Here is a 27412-nt window from a genome sequence, read left to right as displayed (position 1 = left end):
TATATATATTTGCCGCTTCACTAAACAGCAGATAAATCGTTTAAGAAAAATCCTTTCCAACAATGCATACAGAAAAATACTGGTATGCTAAATTATGTGTAAATCTGCAAGTAGTACACAATACTTATTCATACTTCTATTGTTTTCTGAAACTTACTTGAGCAAATGGTTATAACATACTGTACTGCACTAAGTCACAAATGGTTTAAACTAACTAATAAAACCAGTGTTTAAAACCAACTAACAAAACCATTTTTTTTTCTTTTGTGTATCTTTTGTTAGTTTCATCAGTAGCATGTGGTTTTAACTATATGTGGTGATTTTAATTATGTATAGCAGGGTTGGCAGTTTAAAACCAGGGAAGTCAAACTCTGTAACCCTTCAAGGGCCAATTCATACTCTGGAAGTGCCATCATGGGGCCAACAAGGGTAGGTGGAAAAATACATTGACAAGATTGAAGTTGCTCATGATACCATGCTGGCCATTTTATGACTATCTGGGCCATGAGTTTGATCATTCCAGGCCAAGAGTTTTAAACTCAATGAAAAACCAGTCGTTAATTATATATATATATAATATATATATACATATATATATATATATATATATATATATATATATATGTATATATATATTATATATATATATATATATATATATATATATATATATATATATATATATATATATATATATATATATATATATATATAATGTACCAAAATTATGTTTTCAGTTACTCTTGAGTTACAGCATTTGAATAGAGATTTGAGTTTACCAACTGACGTTTTCATCCTGGTGTTAGTAAAATGACTGTGCATGATAAAAAAAATTAAAACCACATATAATTAAAACCACAATACCTGATGAAACTAAAAAAGATTCACAAAAAACACTGGTTTTATTGATGTTTTTTGGTTTAAACCGAGGGTGTCAAACTCATGGCCCGCGGGATAGTCATAAATGGCCTGCTGTATCACGGTAACTTCAATCTTGTCAATGTATTTTCTACCCTTGTTGGCCCCCATGACGGCACTTCAGAGTATGAATTGGCCCCCCAAGGATTTTGAGTTTGACACCCCTGGTTTAAACCACCAATCCTGCTGTACATAATTAAAATCTTACATATAGTTAAAACCACAATACTGATGAAACTAACAAAGATACACACAAAAGAAAAAAAATGGTTTTATTAGTTGGTTTAAACCACTGGTTTTTTTTATTGGTCTAAACCATGGTTTAAACCGCCAACCCTGTTAAAGCCCCTCATCCATTTACAGACTTCGATCAGGTCTCCTCGCAACCTTTGCCTTTCTAGAGAGTGTAGATTTAAATGCTTCAGTCTATCCTCATAAGGCAAGTTTCTCACCCCTTGAATCATTTTTGTCTTCCATCTCTGTACAGATTCTAACATTTTTATATCCATTCTATAGTAGGGTGACTAGAACTGTACCGCACAATCGAGATGAGGTCTATCTAGTGCTAAGTAAATTTTAGGATGACTTCAGTGCTTCTATTGCTTACACTACTTGAGATGAAACCCAGTATTCTGTGCACTCGAAAATAGCCTGAATGCATTGAGCCTTTGAACGGAGGTCAGCACTCACTAAGACTCATAAGTCTCTCTCACGCCCAGACCTGCTTAGAGGAGTGTCATTTAAGGAGTAATTGTGTGAGAGGTTATTCCTACCTATACTCAGAATACTACACTTCCCAACAATTAATTCCATATGCCACTTCCCCGCCCAATGTCTGTCAAGCTCATCCTGGAGAACGCTAGCGTCCTGGTCTGAATTACTCTACCGATCTTGGTATCATCTGCGAACTTACTGACATCACTGCTCATTCCTGTGTCCAAGTCATTGATGTAAATGATAAAAAGCAGAGGACCCAGCACCGACCACTGTGGGACTCCACTCGTAACACTGCCCCATTCAGATTTTTACCATTGATTTGCACTCTCTGCTTCCTACCTACCACTAAGCCACACCCTGATCCAGTTCAAAACTTTCCCATCTACGCCGTGAGCCTGTAGTTTTAGTAAAAGCTGGTGATGAGGGACTTTGTCAAACGCTTTACCGAAATCTAAATATAGTATGTCATAGTTTTTATCTCTGTCAGCCACCTCGAATACTTTAGTGTAGAAGGACAACAGGTTAGTAAGGCAAGACCTACCCTTCATGAACCCATGCTGTGAGTCATGAATTAAACAATGTTTCTCTAGATGGTCCTGAATGCTTCTGGCTATAATTAACAACATTGAACACATTACAAATTGATATTTTGTCTCCAGGTGCATCTCTTTGACGTCAACATGCCTGGTGAACTGGTCATCCAAGAGTCTTACTGCATCTCTCCTGGCAACACCTTGACCACCTTTGACCTCCCCCAGTGTAAGATTGGTCTTGGCATTTGTTACGACATGAATTTTCCAGAAATGGCCCGGCTCTATGCAAAGTTGGGTGAGTGTTTACATTGTGCTACATTTGCCAACTATCCTCCCACCCCTGCATATAGAAAATGGACTGTGAGCTTACTATTTTATTTCTTAATGCAAAAATTGTGTATCATACAAGTAAGGCTTAACATGGAATTCTTCAGGTTGCAAAGTGGTGCTGTACCCCGGAGCCTTCAGCATGGTCACCGGCCCGACCCAGTGGGAGCTGCTGCAACAATGCCGTGCCCTTGACAACCAGGCGAGTGACTCTCCTTGTTTGGTGTTTAACGCATCCGGTGCGACTGGCACAGATTTCACCTTCACTGGTAGCCTGGTAAAATATAGTCCCAGGTCTTTCTCTGCCTCTGTGGTGGTGGATAGTGGAGTGTTTTCCATGTGGTATTAGTATGCTGGATATCCCCTCCCAAGGTGCAGAACTTTACATTTTTCTTCATTGAATTGTAGCAGCCACTTTTTGTTCCATTCCTGTAGCTTAGTGATGTCTTCTGGTAGGAAATCCGCAGTCAAAGGGTTAACAGAGACTTCTTGCATGGCACTGTGCTCTGGTGGCAGCTGCACGGCCACCGCTGTGTTGTTGATGGCTGCTGGAGGTGCTACCCGTCCCATGCCACAAGGCTGTTAGTGCTTCAAGTGTGTGGCTCCAGCCCATGACATGCATTTACTTACTTTCTGCTGTTGGGGAGTAGATCCTACAGCATTACCACATCAGCAATATTGGAGAAACAACAAACATCAAAAGTGTGTTGTGATGATGGGGTCTGGCTTGTTTTGCTGTATGTGAATCATATAAGTGTTTGTATGTCAGTCCACAGAACTAGAGCATCTTAGGAAATCCAGCATCCTATACCCAGCAAAAAATGGCTACTATTTTGTGTCCACTCAACCAAAATCCCAAAAGACTTACACTGAGAAAATTCACTTCAAAACCCTGAGACCTCCATACCTGCTGTGTACATCCTTGACTTCTGAACAGCTGTTTGAATGCTGGCTGTCAATCTTTGCCATCAGTCTCAAGGGTTAAATCTCTCTCGCCAGGTGTACGTGGTGACCGTTTCTCGCGCTCGCAACACAAACCATTCTTACGTGTCATGGGGTCACTCTTCTATTGTCAATCCCTTCGGGAAGGTCATCGCCACTTGTGAGGAAAAGGAGACCATCGTCTATGGTGACCTGGGTGAGTGTGACCTTTTCAATGAATATTTGGATTTCAAGACAGTTCCTGATAGTCATTTCCACACAAAACTTAAAACTTTACCACCACATACTACAATGCCTTTTCACCACATCTCATACCCTCCATGTGGTCTATATATGCACTGTCCTGAACAAATACTCATACTGAAGTTGTAAGTACAAACAATGTGCAGGAATAATCTTAAAAGCAGCAAAATTTGTATTCCTGGGAAACTCCCTTCCCAACCCTGCAGCAAGAGACATGCACTGTAATGACCACAGTATTCAACGAATGGCAGTGGCCTCTGAAGGCAGGACTTTCTAGGACGGGGGAGCAAGTCCACACATCACAGCTTGGGCATTGAAGCCACAGCATGGGGAGGCGGTGGCTGAGTCGTCAAAGTAGCAGCCGAGTCGTCAGTGCTAACGGCCGTTCAGGAGGGCCACGCGAGTTCAATCCCGCCTGTGCCACCAAGCTGATTTTTCAGCCGCCGAGTGGCTTAAAAAACTACCCACATGCTGTCCAGAAGACCACCTATCAACCCGGACTCTAGATTCTAGGATCAAAGATGAGCTCTGGGAGGGCAGCATGAGCCAATGCAAGATGGCGCCACTATAAACACTCGCCTGCGCCAGAACGGGCTGGGCCGACCATCAGGACCTACCGGAAAGAAGCCTTGGACCGACCATCAGGATCCACCGGGAAGAAGCCTACCGGCGCAATAGGCTGCAATGTAAAAAAAAAAAAAAATAAAAAATAAAATAAAAAATGTGCCCAGTGTCCAAACATCACATGCTCTTTTTGCAGGATGAGCACTCCCACATGGCACGGTGAAGGCTTCAAACTTTATAATCACAGAATGCTTTGCAAGATAAGATCATGGCACTGATATTCAAACCACAATCTTGAGATAGTGTCGAGGTATTAGTATTATTCCATATATTTACATTTCCTTTGAGACCTGCTCTTGCTGCTAGACCATCTCGGGTTGAATATTTGGTAGTACATTGCCATCCTGGGAATCACACTGATTTTGCCTTATTCACGACCTTACGGCATTGTGTAGTAAGGAGACATTTGCACAACAGCACTAACAGGCCCTAAACCTTTTCAGACATGGAGTACGTGAATAAGGTGCGGCAAATGTTTCCTCTCCTGAAGCAGCTGCGGGACGACGTCTACGAGGTGATGGCCAAGTAAGAACAGGAGGCCGTAAGGTGTGTGTGTGTGTGTGCGCATGGTGATCATCAACACTTGTCACTCTACCTTATGTGTTTGTGTCAAAGGTGACTCCTAGGGCTGTGCTGGGCTTCAGGGAGGGAGAAAGTTAGCCCACTAGAAAAATAGTCGTAGTCGTAGTAGTAGTAGTAACCCCCCTATAAAAGTAATATTCCTGTGGGTAATTTTCTTTGGAAGTCGTTAATACAATGTCACTGTAGGAAAGATTTTTATAAGAAGGCATAAAATGTATGACGGCGCAATTGTCTTTAAAATTGTGGCATCACTTGGGGGATTCATAGACTGAATGAATACTACAAATAAGTGGTTACTTTGTACAGCCTTCAGAATGAAAGCTCTTGACAGTATTTCAAGTTTACAAAGCACTTGTGTAAATTTTCAGTTTAGGGATGGTGTGAGCAGAGAGGAGGAAACACCTCATCCTAGAGACCTGGGGTTCATGTCAAGGATAGTAATTATGTACAAAAACTTTCATGAGCAGTATCCTGTATGTACTTTTCTAAAAGTCAGTCTTGTAAAAATTCTCCCCGACACTGTTCTTGAACTGCATTACTTGCTTGCCCTTACACTGTTTGGGGCCCGACTGTACTGGTGATTCATTTCTCAACCCGGGATTGGGCAGAATGGCCTGTCTACAATTATCATATTATGGTTTACAAATTAGGATTTTATTATACATTGCATAATAAAATTGTATTCCTAGCCCTCATCCCTGTAGTGGTGTGTGGCATTAGTGCATGGGGATGGAAGGGTTACGGTGGGGGATGTAGCATCTTTGTTGGGTACTCCTAGCCCTCATCCCTGTAGTGGTGTGTGGCATTAGTGCATGGGGATGGAAGGGTTAAGGTGGGGGATGTATCATCTTTGTTGGGTATTCCTAGCCCTCATCCCTGTAGTGGTGTGTGGCATTAGTGCATGGGGATGGAAGGGTTAAGGTGGGGGATGTATCATCTTTGTTGGGTACTCCTAGACCTCATCCCTGTAGTGGTGTGTGGCATTAGTGCATGGGGATGGAAGGGTTAAGGTGGGGGATGTAGCATCTTTGTTGGGTACTCCTAGCCCTCATCCCTGTAGTGGTGTGTGGCATCAGTGCATGGGGATGGAAGGGTTAAGGTGGGGGATGTAGCATCTTTGTTGGGTACTCCTAGCCCTCATCCCTGTAGTGGTGTGTGGCATTAGTGCATGGGGATGGAAGGGTTAAGGTGGGGGATGTAGCATCTTTGTTGGGTACTCCTAGCCCTCATCCCTGTAGTGGTGTGTGGCATTAGTGCATGGAGATGGAAGGGTTATGGTGGGGGATGTAGCATCTTTGTTGGGTATTCCTAGCCCTCATCCCTGTAGTGGTGTGTGGCATTAGTGCATGTCTCATACAAACAGATCTTCTCCATCATTTGCCTAGTCTCTTCGTCACCCCTGCACCATTACACCCACACACTAAAAAGCAGGAGAGAGGTTTACAAGACTTTATAAAAAAAATACATGTATCCATCTACTCTAATCCATTCTCCAGGTTAGCAAACTTCATTATAATTTACTTTGTTTAATTGTTAAGTGAAATCTACAAGTTGACCTTCTGAATCATGCACCACACACAAACAGCAAACAAAAAGGAAAAGTAACGGAACAGGTTGTACTTTCAGGAGCATCAGTCTGCATCGCGCTCCCTCTTGGATTTCTTGCGCTTGTGTCTGTGGGAGGGGGAGCGGGAGCGCGAGCGGTGCCGCCCGGAGTGCCTGTGCCGGCTTGGGGAGCGGCTGCGGGACCGGTGACTTCGGCGAGATCTGCAATGTATCAATTAAAGCTTAATTCTCATATGAACCCTTTATAATCCTAAGGTCATGGATCAGTCAATCAACAAGGCATACTGCAGTGATACGTGTCACCTTGCCCACCCTACAACACCAACCTCATGTGTCCCTCTGAGCAAGTCTCCATGCAGGCCCCTTCCCACCCTAAACTCCTCATGGCAGAACCCATCTACTTGTTCGCCCCTTCCCACCCTAAGCTCCCCATGACAGGACCCATCTACTTGTTCAAGCCACAACTTCGTGGGGTTCCCCCTTGCCCTCCTCCACTCTGGATTGTCTCTCAACATAACCTGGTGAGCAGCATGACTTCTGGGTAGTGTGTTATGTGCCTGTATAGCCAGAGTTGGCATTGACAGATGATGCAGGTAAAAAGGTTTGATTTAACCTCAGGGAGTAATCACCAATCTGACAGTCGTTCCAGCAATATCCCATGATTCTTTGCAGGCACTTATGCCAAAGACATCAATTCACCTCTTCATGTCACTGTCTATATCTCACAGCACTAGAGTAAGACAGTGAGCACAAGCAACCTGAGGATCCAAACCTTTGTCCTTCTGCATAGGTATCAATGTGTTGAGATTTTCTATTCTCTTTTTCTATTACTCTCTCGGTCCCACACATCCTCTGCGTGTATCGAAACACATGAGAAATTAATCACAACAAGGAGAGGGCATTCCCCGGCTGCCTGGGATTGAACCAGCGACCAGCGTGACAGGAGAGCAACTCCTTACCGAGTCGGCCAAAGAGGTACCCCACTGGCTAAGTGGGTTATGGGAGGCTCATTCATCAGGCATACTTGCCGCATTACATCAATAATGCCATATACTCAGGCAGTCAGTCGATAACACCGTGGACCAAGCCAATCTACCATAAAACATCCTGGCAAGACCTGCTGTTGTTCTGAACTATGCTACCAAGGTATATAAAATTATCCCAAGATAACAATGTCCTGGCCACATGCATGCAAAGACTGCTGGTTCATCCTGTAACCCTGCAAATGCCTGTACATCTGCCCAGAAGACCTGGAGTCACAAGGGCTTAGGCTTCTATAACTTTAACAGTTGGCTGCAATTCCGCATAAGTAGTGGATGGGCAAGCACCTTGCCTGGCACAGCAAAGAGCGTAATTCCACAGTAGTTGTTGCAGTACTAGCAGTTCCCATTCCCTTTCCAGATAGGGGCGACCTGCCCCAGATTGCCATACAGTAGTCAAAACTGCAGACAACCTGCAGATCATGACTTCATCTCCAGCTTTGATCAGCTCTGCACTGACACCAGCTGCCTTCCCCCCCCCCAACCTTGCCACAACCTCTCTGACTTTGTCAATAGTGGGTGCATCTACTGCTGATGCGGATTCACAGCCAGCCACTGTGAAGCGGCGGAGACCTGAGAAGTCAACCTGGTAAGTCAACAACTGTCCATAAACCCGCACTTTGCATACCGGTGGAGTGCTGACCTGAGTTTCGATAAGGGATGCTTGCAGCCCATGTTGATCTCAGCAAGCCATTTGATTCAGTGCATTGCAGGGCACTCTGGTATTGCCTGCTACCCTGCACGATTCCTGCAAGGATACTTCCTTATAAACTCATGAGTGAGGCAGGGCTGTGTCCTTGCTCTATTGCTCTATAGGCAGATTTGTGAACCAGAGTCTCGGTGGAGGATCTGCTGGCAATACCAGGGGCACTTTTTTTTTTACAGCAAAGGAGACAGCACAAGGGCACAAAAATAAAATAAAAAAAAGCCCGCTACTCACTGCTCCTGTAAAGAATCCGAAGAGGTGGCTGAAAGAGCAGTCAATTACGTGTGCATGCAGTGACACGGCCAATACAGAAAATCACCAATAATTCCATTCAGTCGAGGAGTAACCTTTGGCTGAATGGGTGGAGTGCTGTTTCCCATGCCACTGGCCGTGATTAAATTCCCGCCCACAACAAGAGGCCACCCCCCCAAGGTAAAGATGAATATCTTATTGAATTTCTTGTGTTTCAGTCTCAGCACAAGTTGCATCAGGTGTATGCCGATACGACCCAAACTTCTTTCCTATCTCTTATAGAATTGTGCAGATATACACTTTATAACTAATGTTTTCTCCAAAAGCACATCACCTTCACTGTTGGTGGTGGTCCACAGTGCCTCTCTGCAGCCTTGTTCCATTGTCACTTGGCATGCAGAGTGGCCATGACTGAACAGCAGCACAGTGAATATCAATACTTTATTTAGTCACTGGCAAGGATCACTGCATAATCATTTTGCTTTGACGGCTGCTGTTGTTTTATTAACTTAAGAATATAATTATAAACGTAGAAACATCAACAAAGTGGCGGTCTTTTTACCTGTGCCTCTCCTCCTCTGGCTCTGGAGGTGGAGGTGGAGCACTCATGGAGTCCTCCTCGAAGTAGCCCGAGGCACTGGACACGGGCGTCACAGTGGGGGGAGGGACTGGCCCTGGCCCGTCCCAGTTGTTCTGCCCCATGGGGGGAGGGCCTTGGCCAGGGCCCCAGGGTGGAGGGTTGTCAAAGCCTCCACTGCCGCCATAGAAGGAGCCCTCGCTGGGGTAGTAGGCGTCCCCGTAAGGGTTGCCACCAAACCTGGGAAGGAAGGAACAGCTCAGTGATAAGGAATTAACACGTGGATGAAAGGTAAATTTGTCCTTGAATATTTACTTTTTAATATGAGTAACTGAAAAGCAAGTTCAGATATTAATGTACACTAAAAGTGAGAATAATAAATGCAATTGGTAATATTTAGTAAGCTGAATATAAACTTAGTAATTCAGTGAGACACAACGAAAACTAGTTCCTACAATGAAGATTTAGCATAGTAATATTTTCACTTCAACACCTTGGTCTTCACATGCACAGAACTGGCAAGCCTTACTCCATATCATTATAGGTGGGCTGGGAGGGCGGAGGCGGGCCACTCATCACTTTGTTGGAATACTCCCGCCTGTCAGCCGTCATCACCTGCAGGAACACATGGAGTCAGTCTCTAGTATTAACCCTTAAAAGGTGGTGGAACTACATACAGGTGATCCAAAATTCAGTAAATCAAGTTTTGTATGACAAATATAACACCACTTCCAGACTGCAGTAGAATCTATTTATAGACGATAGTTAAAACACCTATTAACCAGCGTAACCACATTTATGATACGTCCCTATGTACAGACGATTCATTTTGGGGGCAGCTACTCTTCAAATACTGCTGCCGTCTAAGGGTAAATAACATCATGACACAAACAGTTACTGTGTATACTTGTGGAATGTTTAGTCTGTCCCGGGTGTGACTATCCTTATAGCAAAGACAGTCATCATACGAGGGACTCATAACAGAAAGAGCAAACCTGACACACAAAGAAAGTGGGATTTTAGGTACCAGCATAAGCACACTAATTTCTTCTATGTCAAGAGATGGTGAGTTTGTCTCTGTATTAATGAAAAGAGTAGGCAGGGAGGGTAAGTTTGTCTGACTTACTCGGCTTTGGCACAATGGGGAGTGTCAGTGAAGTGTGGTGAAAACTAAAGGTGACAGGCTGAACATGTGATATAATCTGCACTCCATCAATGGTTGAACTGATGAGTTGCCATCTGGTCCACATGTTTGTTGATTTTGAATAGGACAGCGTGTTTAGCCTGCCGCCTTTGGTTTTCATAACATTTCTCAACACCACTTTTGTCCCTCACTGTGCCTGTATATATGGGGATGAATGTAACCAGAATAGTGCAACAATGGTGAGTGTTCCTGTATAGTGAATGAGTGTAATCAGAACAGCTATACATCAGTGAATGCACCTGTATAATGATAAGTGTACCTGCATAGTCCCTTGACTGCAGATTTCCTACCAGAAGACCTCATCAAGCTACAGGAGTGGAACAAAAAGTGGCTGGTACAATTCAATGAAGAAAAATGTAAAGTCCTGCACCTTGGGAGGGGATATCCTGCATACCAATACCACATGGGAAACACTCCACTATGCACCACAGGGCAGAGAAAGACCTGGGACTATATGTTACCAGGCTACCAGTGAAGGCCAAATCCATGCAAATCGCAGCGGACGGGTTAATGAATGTAAAACCAAAATAGCCAAACAGTGAGTGTACCTGTATCGTGCTGGTTTTGTTGGGGTTGGAGGCTCCACCGATGACGTCAATCTGTCCCATGCCCTTGTTGCGCGGTGGCGGTCCTGCCTTGGGCCGCTGGGAGCCTGAGCCACCGTACTTACTGTTGTCGTTCACGATTGTCACAGGGATGGTGTTGGGAGTGTTCCCAAAGGGCTGAAACCAAGGGAATGTTGTTATTATTACATAGATGCCCAGGGATGGTGTTGGGAGTGTTCCCAAAGGGCTGAAACCAAGGGAATGTTGTTATTATTACATAGATGCTCAGGGATGGTGTTGGGAGTGTTCCCAAAGGGCTGAAACCAAGGGAATGTTGTAATTATGTAGATGCTAAATCTGTGGGACTTGGAATTATTCTTATTCTTATGCAGATACTAAATTTGTGGGTATATTCCAGTGCTGGCCCCTATACATTCCTTCCTACCCTTCCTATCTCCCTCAAGGCAGATAGGAAACAAAGAGTGTAACTTTCTTGTTGTGGTGGATTTGTTTATTATCATGGCCTTTACTCCATAAAAATAGATAACAAACAAATATTAATAAAATAAGAGTGGATACTGAGTAAACTATATACTGGATAATAATATAAATATAATAATAGTTAAAAAGATATCATAAATGAGAATAGCTTGTTGCAAATAAAGTCAAAACATTGAAAAAACATGGCAAAGGATTTAAAACCTGTGACTATGCACAACTAAAACTTGACAGCAGTAATCATTATTCTTATTAGGAGTAAAGAACATGTAAATACCCCAACACTCAAGATAAAACTGTTACTACAAGTCTTGAAATGTAAACACTTTCCAATAAAACCTCCTCACCACCTATACTGTTACGTCCTTTAGTTACCTACCTATCAGTCACTGTTAGGGCCATTGTATCCTACCCAGACAAGGAACACAACACAAGAACTCTGTTCTGATTCACTGTATGGCAAACTGAAAATTCTGCAGCAATGACACATCTTGGATTATGGCTTAACTGTGGTAAGTGTTATTAAACTCCTCCATGCCGCAGTGGTTAGCATGCCTAGCTACGAATTCACAGGCTGGGGTTCATTCCTAGCCCGGGAAGGATTGCAGCCCAGGCTGCAAACTTATCCAGCTGTTCCTCTTGCCTTTTCTATCTATCTATATCTCAAGCGCCCTGCTCCCTCACGGAAACTTCCCTCCAGGGGGTGGCTGTGGCAGAAGTGTCTCCATCTCTCCCTGTTCTGGCACTTCCTCTCAGCACATTCAATCCTGCTACTTCCAGCTCTTTCACTTCAAAACTCGCTCACCCTATTGATTCATTTCACAGGTGGTCTTCCCCTGAAACACCCTCCCATTTGGGCTGGTCAATAAATGGGTACCTGGGGAGGTAAACTGTTGTAACCTGGAGTCGAGAATGGTCATATGAATCACCAAGGGGGACAGAACCAACTGAACAGCGAGAAAAATAAATAAAGTTCCTATAAAAGCTTTGTGATAGTGCTGACTAGGGATAATCACCTGTGTCCTTCAATAAACCCTGAAGGAGTTCGGGGCATGAAATAAGAACAAACAGACAAACAAAAAGCAAGGAGAGATTGAGAAAATACCAACCTACCTTTGTTATACTAATGCCAAGTCCAGCCAGGCCTGCCCCAGATTCATTTATCCTCATCCTCTTCTGGCGCTCACAGTACCTGAACCAAGTCTCTTCATTGAACCCATAGTTAAAGTAGTCGGAGATGTCTGCACCAGGTTTCCTGAAAATATAAAAAATAACATATAGACCCCCAGCATGCCTCTAGGGACAGCCAGCCACCAGCACGCTCCAAGCCTACTTGTGCTGTGAGACTAAACATATTTGAGAGATTATTATTTTTATTATTGAGATCCATAAAAGGGCATCAAGGGAAAAAAAAAAATTGATATAGACCCAAACAGTGTCCCCTCGATGAACAGAGAGGGATAGGAAATATAAAAGAAATAGTGACAGCAAAGTAAGAAGAAGAAAAATGGAAGGACAAACTTAATATATAATGAGTTAAGAGGTGAGAGAGAGAAGAGAGGAGAAGGGAAAAGAGAAAAGAGAAGAAGAGGTGAGAGAAAAGTAGGAGAGAGACAGAGAGAGGTCAGGTCAGGTCACGTCGTTTTAGCAGCACAGCGAACAGAGAACTACCCAAGGGAACCAACACCCAAACGCTCTCAACATTCAAAACCCCTCATATTCACCTCCAAGGCTTCTCCTCCAGTTCTGCCATGTTGAACTCTGTGATGGGGACGCCGTTGACCTTGCCCGGCGAGGAGAAGTCTTCATCCTTCAGGCCGGTGGTGGGAGTTGCCTGGTGCCGGGAAAAGGAGTCAAGTTTAAGTCCAAGAAAAAGGATGAATGTCAAGCTATTTTTCTATGGCTGGTGAAGGGGAAGGATAATTTGTTAGTTCCTCAAATAAGATGAATGTTAAGTTATTTTTCTATGCTTGGTGAAGGGGAAGGACCAAGTATTAGTTCCAAAATAATAGATGAATGCCAAGTTATTTTTCTATGGCTGGTGAAGGGAAAGGATAATTTGTTAGTTCCCCAAATAAGATGAATGTTAAGTTATTTTTCAATGGCTGGTGAAGGGGAAGGATAATTTGTTAGTTCCCCAAATAAGATGAATGTTGTTATTTTTCAATGGCTGGTGAAGGGGAAGGATAATTTGTTAGTTCCCCAAATAAGATGAATGTTGTTATTTTTCAATGGCTGGTGAAGGGAAAGGATAATTTGTAAGTTCCCCAAATAAGATGAATGTTGTTATTTTTCTATGGCTGGTGAAGGGAAAGGATAATTTGTTAGTTCCCCAAATAAGATGAATGTTGTTATTTTTCTATGGCTGGTGAAGGGAAAGGATAATTTGTAAGTTCCCCAAATAAGATGAATGTTGTTATTTTTCAATGGCTGGTGAAGGGAAAGGATAATTTGTTAGTTCCCCAAATAAGATGAATGTTATTTTTCTATGGCTGGTGAAGGGAAAGGATAATTTGTAAGTTCCCCAAATAAGATGAATGTTGTTATTTTTCAATGGCTGGTGAAGGGGAAGGATAATTTGTTAGTTCCCCAAATAAGATGAATGTTAAGTTATTTTTCAATGGCTGGTGAAGGGGAAGGATAATTTGTAAGTTCCCCAAATAAGATGAATGTTAAGTTATTTTTCTACGCTTGGTGAAGGGGCAAGACCAAGTGTTAGTCCCAGAAAAAGATAAATATCATGTTTATTTATCTATGACTGGTGCAAAGTAAGTGGTTGTGAGGTGGGACTGGATTCTGCAATAGCTGTTAAACCTCCCCTTCCCCTTAATTGTTTAGTCCTTGGTCTCTGTTCTATCTGTTTATCTATCTATGGTTTTAACATCTGCAAAAAATAATAACAAAAATGCTAATGATTTTTGGGTGGGACTGGATTATATAATAGCTGTTAAACCTCCCCTTCCCCTTAACTGTTTGGTCCTTGGTCTCTGTTCTATCTGTCTATCTATGGTTTCAACATCTGCAAAAAATAATAACAAAAATGTAAATGATTTTTGGGTGGGACTGGATTCTACAATAGCTGTTAAACCTCTACTTCCCTTTACTTTTTAGTCCCTTATCAGTCTATATATCCGTCTGCCTATCTGAGGTTCTGACACCCTTTACCACCCTTGTTTCCTTTCCTGAATAAAATAATAACAAAAATACTACATGATTCTGAGGAGGAGCTGGATTCTGCCATGGCTGTTAACCCAGTAGCTGCAGGGATCATGTTTTTTAAAGGCCCCTCTAAGTGAGAATAATGAGAAAAAATCATCACTCACGCAAAACCATTTCATAATGCATATCAACGCTTTTGTGATCAGTTTATGCATCAGCTATTTTTAGGGGTTTATATCATGGCAAAAATTTGGCCCGTTGTTGGTACCGGGTTAAACCTCCACTTCCCCTGACCAGACTCCTTTCCTGATGTGTCTGTACCTTGGGCTGGAAGCGTGCTGAGTGGGGTGCCGTGGGGGCCTGGATGATGTCTGGCTGTGTTTTCAAGACCCCGATGGTGATGGTCAGGTCGTCATCATCGCTGCTGTCATCACCGTCACCCTTCTCAGCTCCATCTTTTTCTGGGGATAGGTAGAGAACATGAGGATTGCTGCAGCCCACTAGAAGCGCCTTTTAACCTAAAGCTCAAGAGGAATATTGAATGAGAAAGATATGAACAGTCATCTACATACCCTGTTAGTTAGTTCTCATCTATCAATGTTATCCAAATGCAAAGCAGGGTATACTGAATAGTGGCCAATACTACTAGAAAAATAAAGTGGTATCACAATCATCACTTTTCTGTCGTCTTTTTCATTGTTATTATGAGATCAGATGCTTGGTGATTGTCCTCCAACTGTCTCGATCTAGTGAGGTTATTTGTTAAGGGGTTAGATGTTCAGTGAATGTCCTCAAACTGCCTCTACCAAGTGCTTCCTGCTCATTGACACCCAGAGCAGCCAGGTCCGCCCCAAGGTCTTCATGGGTCTGTTTCGTGTGGTAACAATGATGGTCTGCTCTAAGGCCACTGGATACCTTTGTCATCTTTCTCCTCTCCATCCTTCTCTTTGCTGCCTTTCTCTCCCTTCCATGGATCTCAACAATAGTAATAATAATAATAATAATAATAATAATAATAATAATAATAATCTGCCCCCCCTGTGTAATAAATTAGCCACTGCATACCTTTGTCATTTTTCTCCTCTCCATCCTTCTCTTTGCTGCCTTTCTCTCCCTTACATGGATCTCAATAGTAATAATAATAATAATAATTTGGGTTAAGATTCGTTGTAAGTCTGTGCCAGTATCTCATTACCTACCTTATGAAACATCAGTATCTCTTCATATATCTTTTTTACAAACCTTCAACAGTCATGGAAACGCTTTGAAAATCCAATTCAAGGACTTTTTTTTTACTCTTGAAAATAGGGGATAATGTTTACAACAGCGCGTCGCCTCCTCTGGCGGCAACTGTGGCGACGCTACAGCCGGTGTTGCGAGAAATACCTCCTCGCTGAAATAAGTCACATATACATGTGGGGGAGTTAGAAGGGGGGGGGTCGAAGGGGGCGCAGCCCCCCCATTAGTAGGTCGTAAAGTTCGGTTGGAGTAGTTTAAATACGCTCCCCAACCCTAAACCCTCTGCGAGCTATTTTACAGCTGCGGCGGCTGCAGTGTCGCCGCAGCCGCCACCAGAGGAGGCAACGCGCTTTCGTAAACATTATCCCCTATTTTCAAGAGTAAAAAAAAGTCCTTGAATTGGATTTTCAAAGCGTTTCCATGACTGTTGAAGGTTTGTAGAAAAGATATATGAAGAGATAGCGCTGTTTCATAAAGTATATTATGAGATATTGGCACGGACCTAAAACGAATCTTTACCATAATTTGTCACCCCGTGTCATTGGCTAATCATAACGGTGTATTAAATAGGTCACTGCATACCTTTGCCATCCTTCTCTTGGCTACCTCTCTCCCTTCCATGGATCTCAATAGTAATAATAATAATAATAATTTTGCCCCCCCCTGTGTCACTGGCTAATCATAACGGTGTATTAAATAGGTCACTGCGTACCTTTGTCATCTTTCTCCTCTCCATCCTTCTCCTTCTCCCCTTCCTTGTCTTTGTCGGTGTCCATTTCATTCTCTTTCTCGGCTTCCTCTCCTCCTTTGTCGACTCCAGGTGGGGCTTCCTCCTCGCCATTCTCCTGAAAAAAATAAAAAGATTAAAATATTATAAAAATAAAAATAAATAATTCAATTGTTTCTCTTTTTCTGCCCAAGACACAACAACTCCATATTACAGTTAAGGGACGAAATACATGTCCTTCAACCATAACATGAAGACGCAAGTACTTAAAAGTAAAGAAAAAGGCCTAATCCCCTTCCCCTAACGATCTTGGGGGACCCGTGGGAAATCGGGGTTTTAGGGTGGGGGAGCAGATCTAAACCACTCCAACTGAACTTTACATAACCTAACCTCTAGCGGGGGAACTTCGTCCCCCTCGACCCCCCCCCTACATGTATGATGCGCCGGTAAAACTAAAGAAGTACAACAGTGAGACCTTGTAATGATTATTATTCTCGTGGGGGCAATATTGGAGGCGCGTAGTGAATCTCCATATTTACTTCCCTTAGAAACACTGAAAAAGAAGAATGTCAGGAAATTGTCAACCAAAGGTGAGTCGGGTGTGATTCTAGAGTCCCTTAGAAACACTGAAAAAGAAGAACGTCAGGAAAGTGTCAACCAAAGGTGAGTCAGGTGTGATTCTAGAGTCCCTAAGAAACACTGAAAAAGAAGGATGTCAGGAAAGTGTCAACCAAAGGTGAGTCAGGTGTGATTCTAGAGTCCCTAAGAAACACTGAAAAAGAAGGATGTCAGGAAAGTGTCAACCAAAGGTGAGTTGGGTCTGATTCTAGAGTCCCTAAGAAACACTGAAAAAGAAGAATGGGTTAAGATTCGTTTTAGGTCCGTGCCAGTATCTCATTACCTACCTTATGAAACATCAGTATCTCTTCATATATCTTTTCTACAAACCTTCAACAGTCATGGAAACGCTTTGAAAATCCAATTCAAGGACTTTTTTCTACTCTTGAAAATAGGGGATAATGTTTACGAAAGCGCGTCGCCTCCTCTGGCGATGGCCGCGGCGACGCTGCAGCCGGTGTTGCGAGAAATAGCTCCTCACTGAAATAAGTCACATATACATATAGTTATATATGCATATATACATATATATATACATATAGTTGGTCGTAAAGTTCGGTTGGAGTAGTTTACATATGCTCCCCGACCCTAAACCCTCTGCGAGCTATTTTATGGCTGTGGCGGCTGCAGCGTCACCGCGGCCGCCGCCAGAGGAGGCGACACACTTTCATAAACATTATCCCCTATTTTCAAGAGTAAAAAAAAAGTCCTTGAATTGGATTTTCAAAGCATTTCCATGACTGTTGAAGGTTTGTAGAAAAGATATATGAAGAGATACTGATGTTTCATAAAGTAGATTATGAGATACTGGCACGGGCCTAAAACGAATATTTACCGAAGAATGTCAGGAAAGTGTCAACCAAGGTGAGTCGGGTGTGATTCTAGAGTAACGATGTAACTAAGAACTCACCGTAACCAAACGCCACTAATTCTGGACTAATACCGTGATTTTGGATATATATCGAGTCCCTTAATGATAACAGCGAAAATAATGAGTATAAATTAATGAAGTGAAGTAAACAAACACGCGTGGGTCCCCTCCGTGGCCCTCCCCCTCCCCGGCGAGACAGGACAGGGAGGTTTTATGGCGCCCCTGTCCCTGCTAATCCCTCCTGGTCACCTCTGCTGGCTTCTCCCTGTCGCTCTGCTGCTGCCTGTCCGCCGCCTCGCCCTCCTCCTCCTTGCCGTCGTCCTTCTCGTCCCCGTACAGCCACTGGTCATCGTCCTGCACCTCCGCCATGATGTTGTGGCTTCCTCCTCTGCTTCTTCTTCTTCTTCTTTTTCCTCCTTCCTCTTCTTTTCTTCCTTCTTGTTCTTGTTTTTGTTCTTGTTGTTTTATCTCCTCTTCTTCTGCCTCTAGTTCTGACAGTAAAATATCCCGAGATTCAAGATAATTTATGTTAATAATATATATATATATTTTTTTTATATACTGGTATTTCTTCATACTTGGTATAAAGAAGACGTAAACAGGTAGCTAGCTATATATATTACTTCTTGATATTAAACAAATATGTTATAGCATTACATAAACCTATTACATAATTAGTATAAGTATATATCAAGTGACCTCCTCCCTTCTCCCTTGTTGTTTACCTGCAACAATAAACTATCAATCAGAGTTGGCTAACATATTTTCTATTTTTTTTCTGCATATGTAGAGATACAGATATTAGCTACTGACTCTAAGGTTTTCGTAGGCGTTCTGGGCATCTCCAAGGGTATAGCTTCATGATGCTTCTTTTTTTTCTTTTTTTTTAACGTCTCCTATGGCTGGAGTAGGCCTTGTTGGGGCCTAATGGTCGGCCCCAGCTCGTTGTGGCGCAGGCAAGTGTTTATAGTAGCGCCATCCTGCTTATGGATCATGCTGCCCCCCGGAGCTCATCTTTGATCGAGAGTCCGGGTTGATAGGTGGTCTTCAGGACAGCATGTGGGGGTTAGATCCTTCTTCTGTACCATGAACCTAAAAAAGACACTCATCACTGAACCCGACTGATCTCCTGTTCGGCATTTTGAAATAGTTGATGTGAGGGTCTCCTTATCCTACTCCTGTGACCTGTAGGATAAGGGGCAAGCTGACCCAAGAAAGGACGCAGCTATACGAGGTTATATAGTCTCCTTATCCTACTCCTGTGGCCTGTAGGATAAGGGGCAAGCTGACCCAAGAAAGGACGCAGCTATACGAGGTTATATAGTCTCCTTATCCTACTCCTGTGACCTGTAGGATAAGGGGCAAGCTGACCCAAGAAAGGACGCAGCTATACGAGGTTATATAGTCTCCTTATCCTACTCCTGTGACCTGTAGGATAAGGGGCAAGCTGACCCAAGAAAGGACGCAGCTATACGAGGTTATATAGTCTCCTTATCCTACTCTATCCTACTCTACGTATATCCTACTACTACCTACATATCCTACTCTACATCCTAGCTACTACTCCATCTTACTCAACGTATCCTAATGTATATATCCTACTACTACATCCTACTCTACATTATTGAGTAAGCTAGTCTCCATATCCTACAAAACCTGCATATATACCTACATACAATTATATCTGGTGCTCTTACGAAATATAACTGTACTCACTCCTGTCCCCCCCCCCCCTCACACACACACCCACACACCCACACACACACACATCCTACGTCACTTCTTTGAGGGGAAAAATACGTCTTCTGAACTAAGCCATAAGAACATAAGGGCATAGGGTCGCATTTCAAGACATTTGACACATTTGACAAGGCTTTCGGAGGAGCTGTAGGCACTTCCAGGAGTAGTTTTATAACCCTGGTGGTAGGTATACAGGCTGACCCTTCTCTTGTACCATGAATGTGAAAAAGCACTCATTAGAACCCGACTGATCCCCTCTTTGAAATCTAATCGTCTAAGAAATACCTACCGACCTAGTACATATGAACATAATGACATAGACCACATAATTATGTTATTAGGGCAAACAACGGCGACAAATCAATACAAGATGTTCGTTCTGTATTTATTCGCAAAAGCAACGTAGGTTATGCATTTCTTTACCTATTCAAATCCAAATGCAATTATGTTACAATAAATATTTCAATTCAATTCAATTTATTTCCTACAAAGACATTCAGTTAATCACGCTTATTCCTTCAAAACAATATAGATTACTTGTATTTCTGTGCCTACCTGTTCAAACCAAACCAAATACAACTATAAGGGCATATCTTACAAAGGCATTCAGTATAACACGCCTTTTTCCTTTAGTGATAACAATACTGGGTCGCTATTATTTCTTAATTCGTTTTGTTCCATCTGTTTAAGTCTGGCAGGCCTTTCTTCATGCAGCTTTTCCATAACAGGCTTGTGATTTACTGTCAAGGGAAGTCTAGAGATAATATAACCTTAATTAGGACTTCTTGGTTCAGGCAATACAACAATACACGGTGACATAAATATCTTGTTTAGCGACACGGTTCAGTCATAACATCTGGACATCGAGGAACGCCAACATACTCTTTCATGACTTCGTAAGGATAAACCTCTTCGTCTATGCTTCTTCTTCGGCGGCTCTGGAAGGGGAGTAGCAGTATGGACGAAGCCCCAAAAGCTATGAACAGAGCCACGCCCATAGTGCAGATGGCGTTAGTGAAGCAAGAGGGGAAGAAAGTACCCGTGGAGGAGGCCAAGGGGGCTAAAGGGACTGTAAATGTCTGTAGATCTTGGACTGATGGTACGCTATCCTGCACGGGGGGACTGGTAGAAGTACGGTCCTGGTGGAAGGCAGGGACGTAGGGCTGGCCGCTGGGGAAGACCGATTCATCTACTGGGGTTGAGGGCGGCTGGGTAGTGGTGGCGAAGAGGTTGAGGGTCTCCAGGTCGTTTCTTGTGCCAGGGCGATTCAGGCCGAAGTGCATCATAAAGCGAGTGAGTGAGTTCGGGATGCTGAAGGGTGGTGTCTGTGTTTGTGTTTCTGGCTGTTCCTGCGGCTCATCGAACTGGAAGAACGAGACTTGAGAGGCGTCCGAAGTTGGGTGTATGTAGTTGGGGACGTTGAGCGGTTCTTGCGCTTGTGGTTGATCGAACTGGGAAAAGGAAACTTGAGAGGCGTCTGAAGTTGGGTATATAAAGTTGGGAACGTTGACTGGTTTCTGTGGCTGAGTCTGAGGTTGACCAAGATGCGGAAACGAAACTTGAGATGCATCAGACGAGGAATACGTATTTGGGTTGTATCCCACGAGCTGCCTTTCCTCTTCGGGGGCGCTCGGCATCACACTGTGGAGTTCTTGCGTGCTGAATGTTCTTGAAAGACGCTGATTTGGGGGATCTGAAGAATGTGGCTGACGGTGATGCGGGTCTTGAGGCGTCCCACCAACATCCTGAAGGCTTTTGACCAGGGAACTATCGTCTGAGGGCCAAGACGAGGATGGCTGCTGGTGCTGGAGCTGCTGAGGTTTCTTACTAACTTTATGAAGACCTCTTACGACGGACCTATCGCTAGAAGGCCCGGACGGAGCGGAGTTCTGATGATGATCCTTCTTACCATCAACCTGAAGACTTTTTACGGTGGACCTATCATTTGAAGGCAAGGACAAGGTTGGCTGTTGTCGCTGATACTTCACACCGACACCCTGAAGAGTTCTTACGCCAGAGCTATCATCTAAGGGCCAGGGCGGGGCAGCTGTGTTGTAAGTGGCTCTTGGAAGGTAGTCTGGACCCTGAAGGACGCTGTTGTAAGGCTCCTGTGAACTAGAGGGAGCGTTGACTAGGCCAGGGCGGCTCCAAGGGCGGTTTTGTGCAGGCTTAGCTCCGATTGACGAGGCAGCTGCGTAGGGAATGAAGACAAAGAACAGTTTAGAGGCTGCATTTTTTGATAGTGTGTTTTATAATAGCTAACTGGATTTTTTTTTGTACTAACGCTTAGTAAGGTAGGGCTTAAACAACTGCTGTAACTGTACTGATCGACTCATTACCTGTATCACAAGGACTAGAAGATATATGGATAAGTAAATAGATAAATAGATGGATAGATAGAAAGATAGAGAGAGGCAATGTTATATCGACATAAATCATCATCATCATCATCAGTTATTAATAGCCACTACAGGATAAAAAAAAAAGGCCTTTGCCAACGTTCTCCACCTCTTTCTGATGTTCGTGCACTCCATCCTGTTCCGGCATATGAGACTAATGTTATATTGAAGTCGACATGATAGCTTCACTTTAACTCCTTGGTCTACTTCGACACGAATTATTTAATTAACTTGTGGTGTGCCAAAGGGTTAGTGACAGTGTAATGCATCAGTAAGTACCCGCATGTACAACACTCCTAATATGAAGTTCCTTACCAACAAACACTGCAGTTGTTGAGGAGACAACCGTGCCCAGGACGACGAGTGACAACCAGGCGAGGAGGTGGCCACTGGTGGGACGCGAAGACCGACCCTCGAACACTGGCATGATGCACGGACCCCCGACCCGCTGGTGGTGAAGATCCTGCAGCAAGGTTATTCAGGATCCTGCAGCAAGGTTTTTCGAAGTCCAGGTCACGTCTCACTGGGTCTTCACTTCTTTACAAACAGATGACTAATAGATCCAACGAGTCACAAAACTTACAGTACTCGAGCGTCTGAAGATGATGGGCTGGAGGCGAGGATCCCACAGCAAGGTTCTTCAAAGTCCAGGTCACGTGTCACTGGGCCTCCAATTCTTCGCTAATAGATGACTAATGAATGCAGGGGAGTCACACAGCTTATAGTACTCGAGCTGATAGAGATGAAGGGCTGGTAACGAGGATCCCACAGCAAGGTTCTTCAAAGTCCAGGTCACGTGTCACTGGGCCTCCACTTCTTCGCTAATAGATGACTAATGAATGCAGGGGAGTCACACAGCTTATAGTACTCGAGCGCCTGAAGATGATGGGCTGGAGGCGAGGATCCCACAGCAAGGTTCTTCAAAGTGCAGGTCGCGTGTCACTAGCTCGCCACTTCTTCGCAAACAGACGATTAACAGGTCCAAGGAGTCACGCAGCTTATAGTACTCGAGCTGATGGAGATAGCGGGCTGGTAGCGGGCTGGTTACCTCTTTTAAACCTGCTAACGAGGAGTCTACAGCAAGGTTCTTCGAGGTGCGGGTCGCGTTTCGGGTTACCACTTCGCATATTATTAAGTATTAGATGCGGAGAGTCATAAAGCTTTTAGTACACTTATTTAAGCTTCTAAATAGATGTCAAGGGCTTCTTTATAGGTTGTGATGGTGGTACTTAAGACTGGACCGTAGTATAAGTCTGTAGACCGTTGCATTAAAGAACTCCCGCTCAGCTTTTGAAGAACTCTCGGTCAGCTTTTAAAGAACTCCCGGTCAGCTTTTAAAGAACTCCCGGTCAGCTTTTAAAGAACTCCCGGTCAGCTTTTAAAGAACTCCCGGTCAGCTTTTAAAGAACTCTCGGTCAGCTTTTAAAGAACTCCCGGTCAGCTTTTAAAGAACTCTCGGTCAGCTTTTAAAGAACTCCCGGTCAGCTTTTAAAGAACTCCCGGTCAGCTTTTAAAGAACTCTCGGTCAGCTTTTAAAGAACTCCCGGTCAGCTTTTAAAGAACTCCCGGTCAGCTTTTAAAGAACTCCCGGTCAGCTTTTAAAGAACTCTCGGTCAGCTTTTAAAGAACTCCCTGTCAGCTTTTAAAGAACTCTCGGTCAGCTTTTAAAGAACTCTCGGTCAGCTTTTAAAGAACTCCCGGTCAGCTTTTAAAGAACTCCCGGTCAGCTTTTAAAGAACTCCCGGTCAGCTTTTAAAGAACTCCCGGTCAGCTTTTAAAGAACTCCCGGTCAGCTTTTAAAGAACTCCCGGTCAGCTTTTAAAGAACTCCGGTCAGCTTTTAAAGAACTCCCGGTCAGCTTTTAAAGAACTCCCGGTCAGCTTTTAAAGAACTCCGGTCAGCTTTTAAAGAACTCCCGGTCAGCTTTTAAAGAACTCCCAGTCAGCTTTCTGTGTGCGTGTTTTCCGCTGCACTGTTGATGACCTCTCACTGGTAGGCTCTCAAGAAGCTGTTAATAGGTGGTGAGGGTAGTGCTTTTAAGACTGTACCGTAGTATAAGCTTCAAGAACACTACATTATAGGACGTTCGGTTTGTATTTTCCTGTGCGAGTTTTCGTGTTTTCCGCTACACTGTTGATCACTGGCGGGTTGGTGGCTGACTGACATTGAATCCAGTGCAGAGCCGCGGATTCAAGGAAATTGCATGAACCGCTATTACTGCTATCATCGCGCCAGCTGGTCCACGTCGCCTCCCAACGAGCTCAACACATCAAAGCAATTGTAGCGCCTTCCAAGTATAGCAAAGGGAATGGAGCTGTTATGAAATCGTTATTCATAGCGGTAGTAGTGGAAGTCTCCGTAACAACCATAACAAGCGTAGTGGTTCTCAGCCCAATTACTTTCACTGCTCATCCTAGTTATTGGTGTTTGTCTATTTACCTCTTCAGTGGCTCCGAGAGTGATCAGATGGTTAAGTAATACGTGTAATGCTTGGTGTATATGACATGTATTGATAGGAAGCGAGTATCATGGATTAGGGAACACACAAAACTCGAAAGACATTACAGTAAAAATTAAGAGGAAGCGAGTATCATGGATTGGGGAACAGACAAACTCGAAAGACATTACAGTAAAAATTAAGAGGAAGCGAGTATCATGGATTAGGGGACAGACAAACTCGAAGACATTACAAAGAAAATTCATAGGAAGCGAGTATCATGGATTAGGGAACAGACAATACTCAAAGACATTACGGTAAAAATTGATAGGAAGCGAGTATAATGGATTAGGGAACAGACAAACTGGAAGACATTACAAAGAAAATTGATAGGAAGCGAGTATCATGGATTAGGGAACAGACAAACTGGAAGACATTACAGTAAAAATTAATAGGAAGCGAGTATCATGGATTAGGGAACAGACAAACTCGAAGACATTACAGTAAAAATTAATAGGAAGCGAGTATCATGGATTAGGGAACAGACAAACTCGAAGACATTACAGTAAAAATTAATAGGAAGCGAGTATGATGGATTAGGGAACAGACAAACTTGAAGACATTACAAAGAAAATTATTAGGAAGCGAGTATCATGGATTAGGGAACAGACAAACTCGAAGACATTACATTGAAAATTGATAGGAAGCGAGTATAATGGATTAGGGAACAGACAAACTGGAAGACATTACAGTAAAAATTAATAGGAAGCGAGTATCATGGATTAGGGAACAGACAAACTCGAAGACATTACATTGAAAATTGATAGGAAGCGAGTATGATGGATTAGGGAACAGACAAACTCGAAGACATTACAGTAAAAATTAATAGGAAGCGAGTATCATGGATTAGGGAACAGACAAACTCGAAGACATTACAAAGAAAATTAATAGGAAGCGAGTATCATGGATTAGGGAACAGACAAACTCGAAGACATTACAGTAAAAATTGATAGGAAGCGAGTATCATGGATTAGGGAACAGACAAACTCAAAGACATTACAGTAAAAATTGATAGGAAGCGAGTATCATGGATTAGGGAACAGACAAAAATCAAAGACATTACAAGAAGATTAAAGAACAAGACATGGAATTGGGCGGGCCACGTCATGCGTACAGCTGACAACAGATGGACGCTAGAGTATCGAAGTGGCAATCCAAGAATTATAAAAGTTGACGTAAACAGAGAACCAGCAGATGGAGAGATGGAATTGAAGTATTAGCCGGAGCAGGATGGATGACACAAACAAGATGATGATGATCATAAATAATCACACAGCTTTTAATGCCATTCTTCTGTTACACGGTTACAGTATATACGTATAAGTAGATAGATAGATAGATAGATAGATAGATAGATAGATAGATAGATTTAATGCTTGATATACATATAGTCGTTGATCATTGCCAAAATAAATATCTATAATGCACGATTTTTTTTTTTTTTTTTTTTTTTTTTTTTTTTTTTTTTTAACGAAGACGTGACCCTTCCCGGAGCTGTCATGTTGTTGTTGAGAACCCTTGAACCAGAGTGATCTCAAAAGGCAGAATACAGTTGGTGCCTCATTAACGTTGCTACATACAAAGCAACATTTTTGGAAGATACAATGCAAGGCTGGTGGTGAATATAATGTGAGACTTTTCGTGGATATAATGAGACACTCTTCGCTGTATACGACTGTTCATAGTAACTAACTACTCGTAGTTTAGTGGTGAAGTGCATAGTGCATTTAGCGAAGTTACCAGACCAGTTTTGGCAGTGCTTAATGCCAGGACTACACACACACACACACACACACACACACACACACACACACACACACACACACACCATGCTCATCGTTCCCATAGGTCCGGTAGGCTTTCATGATGGGGCCTGCGGATTGGCTCGGACTGGCGCGATCAAGTAATATATAATGGGGCCCTTGATTCTCTTGAGAGAGTTTCTGTTGATTCCGGGTCGACAGATTTCCGTCAGGAAACTGAACCCGGGTCCTCCAGGACACCACGCCCGCACGCTGACCATTCAGTCACCGCGTTGATGATTGTCGTTCACTGGCCCAGCAATGCACTGCTCGGTATAGACCTTTAACTTATTGCTTGTTTGGACTTAACTGTTTGGAGTGCGTGAACCTAAGCCGGTCCGTGTCCACTTCCCTGAGGTGTATCGCCGACGAGGGCGACGTAACTCTCAGGGTCGAAGGAGGCCAGTCGATGTAGGATATTCGATAACATCACTTTGCTCTCAGGGTCGAAGGAAGCCAATCGACGGAGGGCACTCAACACCGCCTCACCTTCAGGGTCGTTGGAGGGAAGTCGACGCGGGGTATTCGACGTTGCCCTTTCTTTCCCGGGGTCTTTAGAGGTCACTCGATGGAGCATCCTCAACACCCTCTCGCTGCCTTCAGGGTCGTTGGAGGCCAGTCGACGCGGGGTATTCGACGTTACCTCTTCTTTCCAGAGGTTTATAGAGGTCAGTTGACGGAGGATCCTCAAGAATGCCTTCGGATTCAGACGCAGACCCGGATCGCGAATCTCAGCGAGTGGAAGATGAGGACCATTTGAAGATGAAGCGAAGGTGAGCTTCCTGCGGCGGCGGCCCATGACTGGCAGCACGAGCGGCATCACCATCGCGTTGGTTGTTCCCAGGGACAGTGTGAGTGCCAACCCTACGGTGCACCAATCCCTCCCAAGGCACGCCCCCACGCGGCCATCCTCTAGGCTTGCACTTGGAGACTCGGACGAAGGGTTAATGCCGGCTGAAGACATTATAATCTCTTCTAGTTTCGTTGTAGAAATGACAGATGGCTTAGTGCTAGCTGGAGTTATGATCTCAGGTTTCGTTGTAAGGGTGACAAATGACGTATGGCTTGCTGGGGTTGTGATCTCTG

The 27412-nt window shown here is 43.6% G+C and overlaps 2 protein-coding genes across 17 annotated transcripts; one reads left to right on the top strand and one right to left on the bottom strand.

Annotated features, from left to right (window-relative positions):
• Positions 1-2294: 2294 nt before the first annotated feature.
• LOC126982727 (omega-amidase NIT2-like) lies at positions 2295-6657 on the top strand (the record flags this gene model as incomplete). 16 transcript variants are annotated; one of them, XR_007735318.1, is given in 7 exon segments in its annotated part: positions 2295-2463; positions 2603-2697; positions 3495-3633; positions 4748-4850; positions 5255-5629; positions 5808-5896; positions 5986-6253. XR_007735318.1 is itself a non-coding variant. In XM_050835027.1 (5 exon segments), coding segments are annotated over 4 exon segments (489 nt in total), but the record flags the coding sequence as incomplete, so codon positions are not given.
• Positions 6397-18305, bottom strand: LOC126982726 (pre-mRNA 3'-end-processing factor FIP1-like). The gene is made up of 9 exons (XM_050835025.1): positions 18138-18305; positions 16385-16517; positions 14755-14894; positions 12999-13108; positions 12388-12529; positions 10780-10953; positions 9557-9642; positions 9013-9267; positions 6397-6653 (listed from the first exon to the last, which is right to left on the bottom strand). The coding sequence occupies exons 1-9, from the start codon at positions 18255-18257 to the stop codon at positions 6518-6520; spliced, it is 1296 nt and encodes a 431-aa protein (XP_050690982.1). The 5' UTR covers positions 18258-18305; the 3' UTR covers positions 6397-6517.
• Positions 18306-27412: the final 9107 nt, after the last annotated feature.

The sequence above is a fragment of the Eriocheir sinensis genome, chromosome 51 (assembly GCF_024679095.1).
Source record: "Eriocheir sinensis breed Jianghai 21 chromosome 51, ASM2467909v1, whole genome shotgun sequence".
In the NCBI taxonomy this organism is placed as follows: Eukaryota; Metazoa; Arthropoda; class Malacostraca; order Decapoda; family Varunidae; genus Eriocheir; species Eriocheir sinensis.
This window is presented reverse-complemented; position numbering and strand designations above follow the sequence as displayed.

Coding starts and splice junctions, on each gene's coding strand:
- LOC126982726 (XM_050835025.1), bottom strand. CDS start 18,257: ATGGCGGAGGTGCAGGACGATGACCAGTGGCTGTACGGGGACGAGAAG. Junction 12,530..12,998: donor CTGGAGGAGAAGCCTTGGAG/GTGAATATGAGG, acceptor TTATATTTTCAG/GAAACCTGGTGCAGACATCT. Junction 6,654..9,012: donor CCAGAGGAGGAGAGGCACAG/GTAAAAAGACCG, acceptor GATACATTGCAG/ATCTCGCCGAAGTCACCGGT.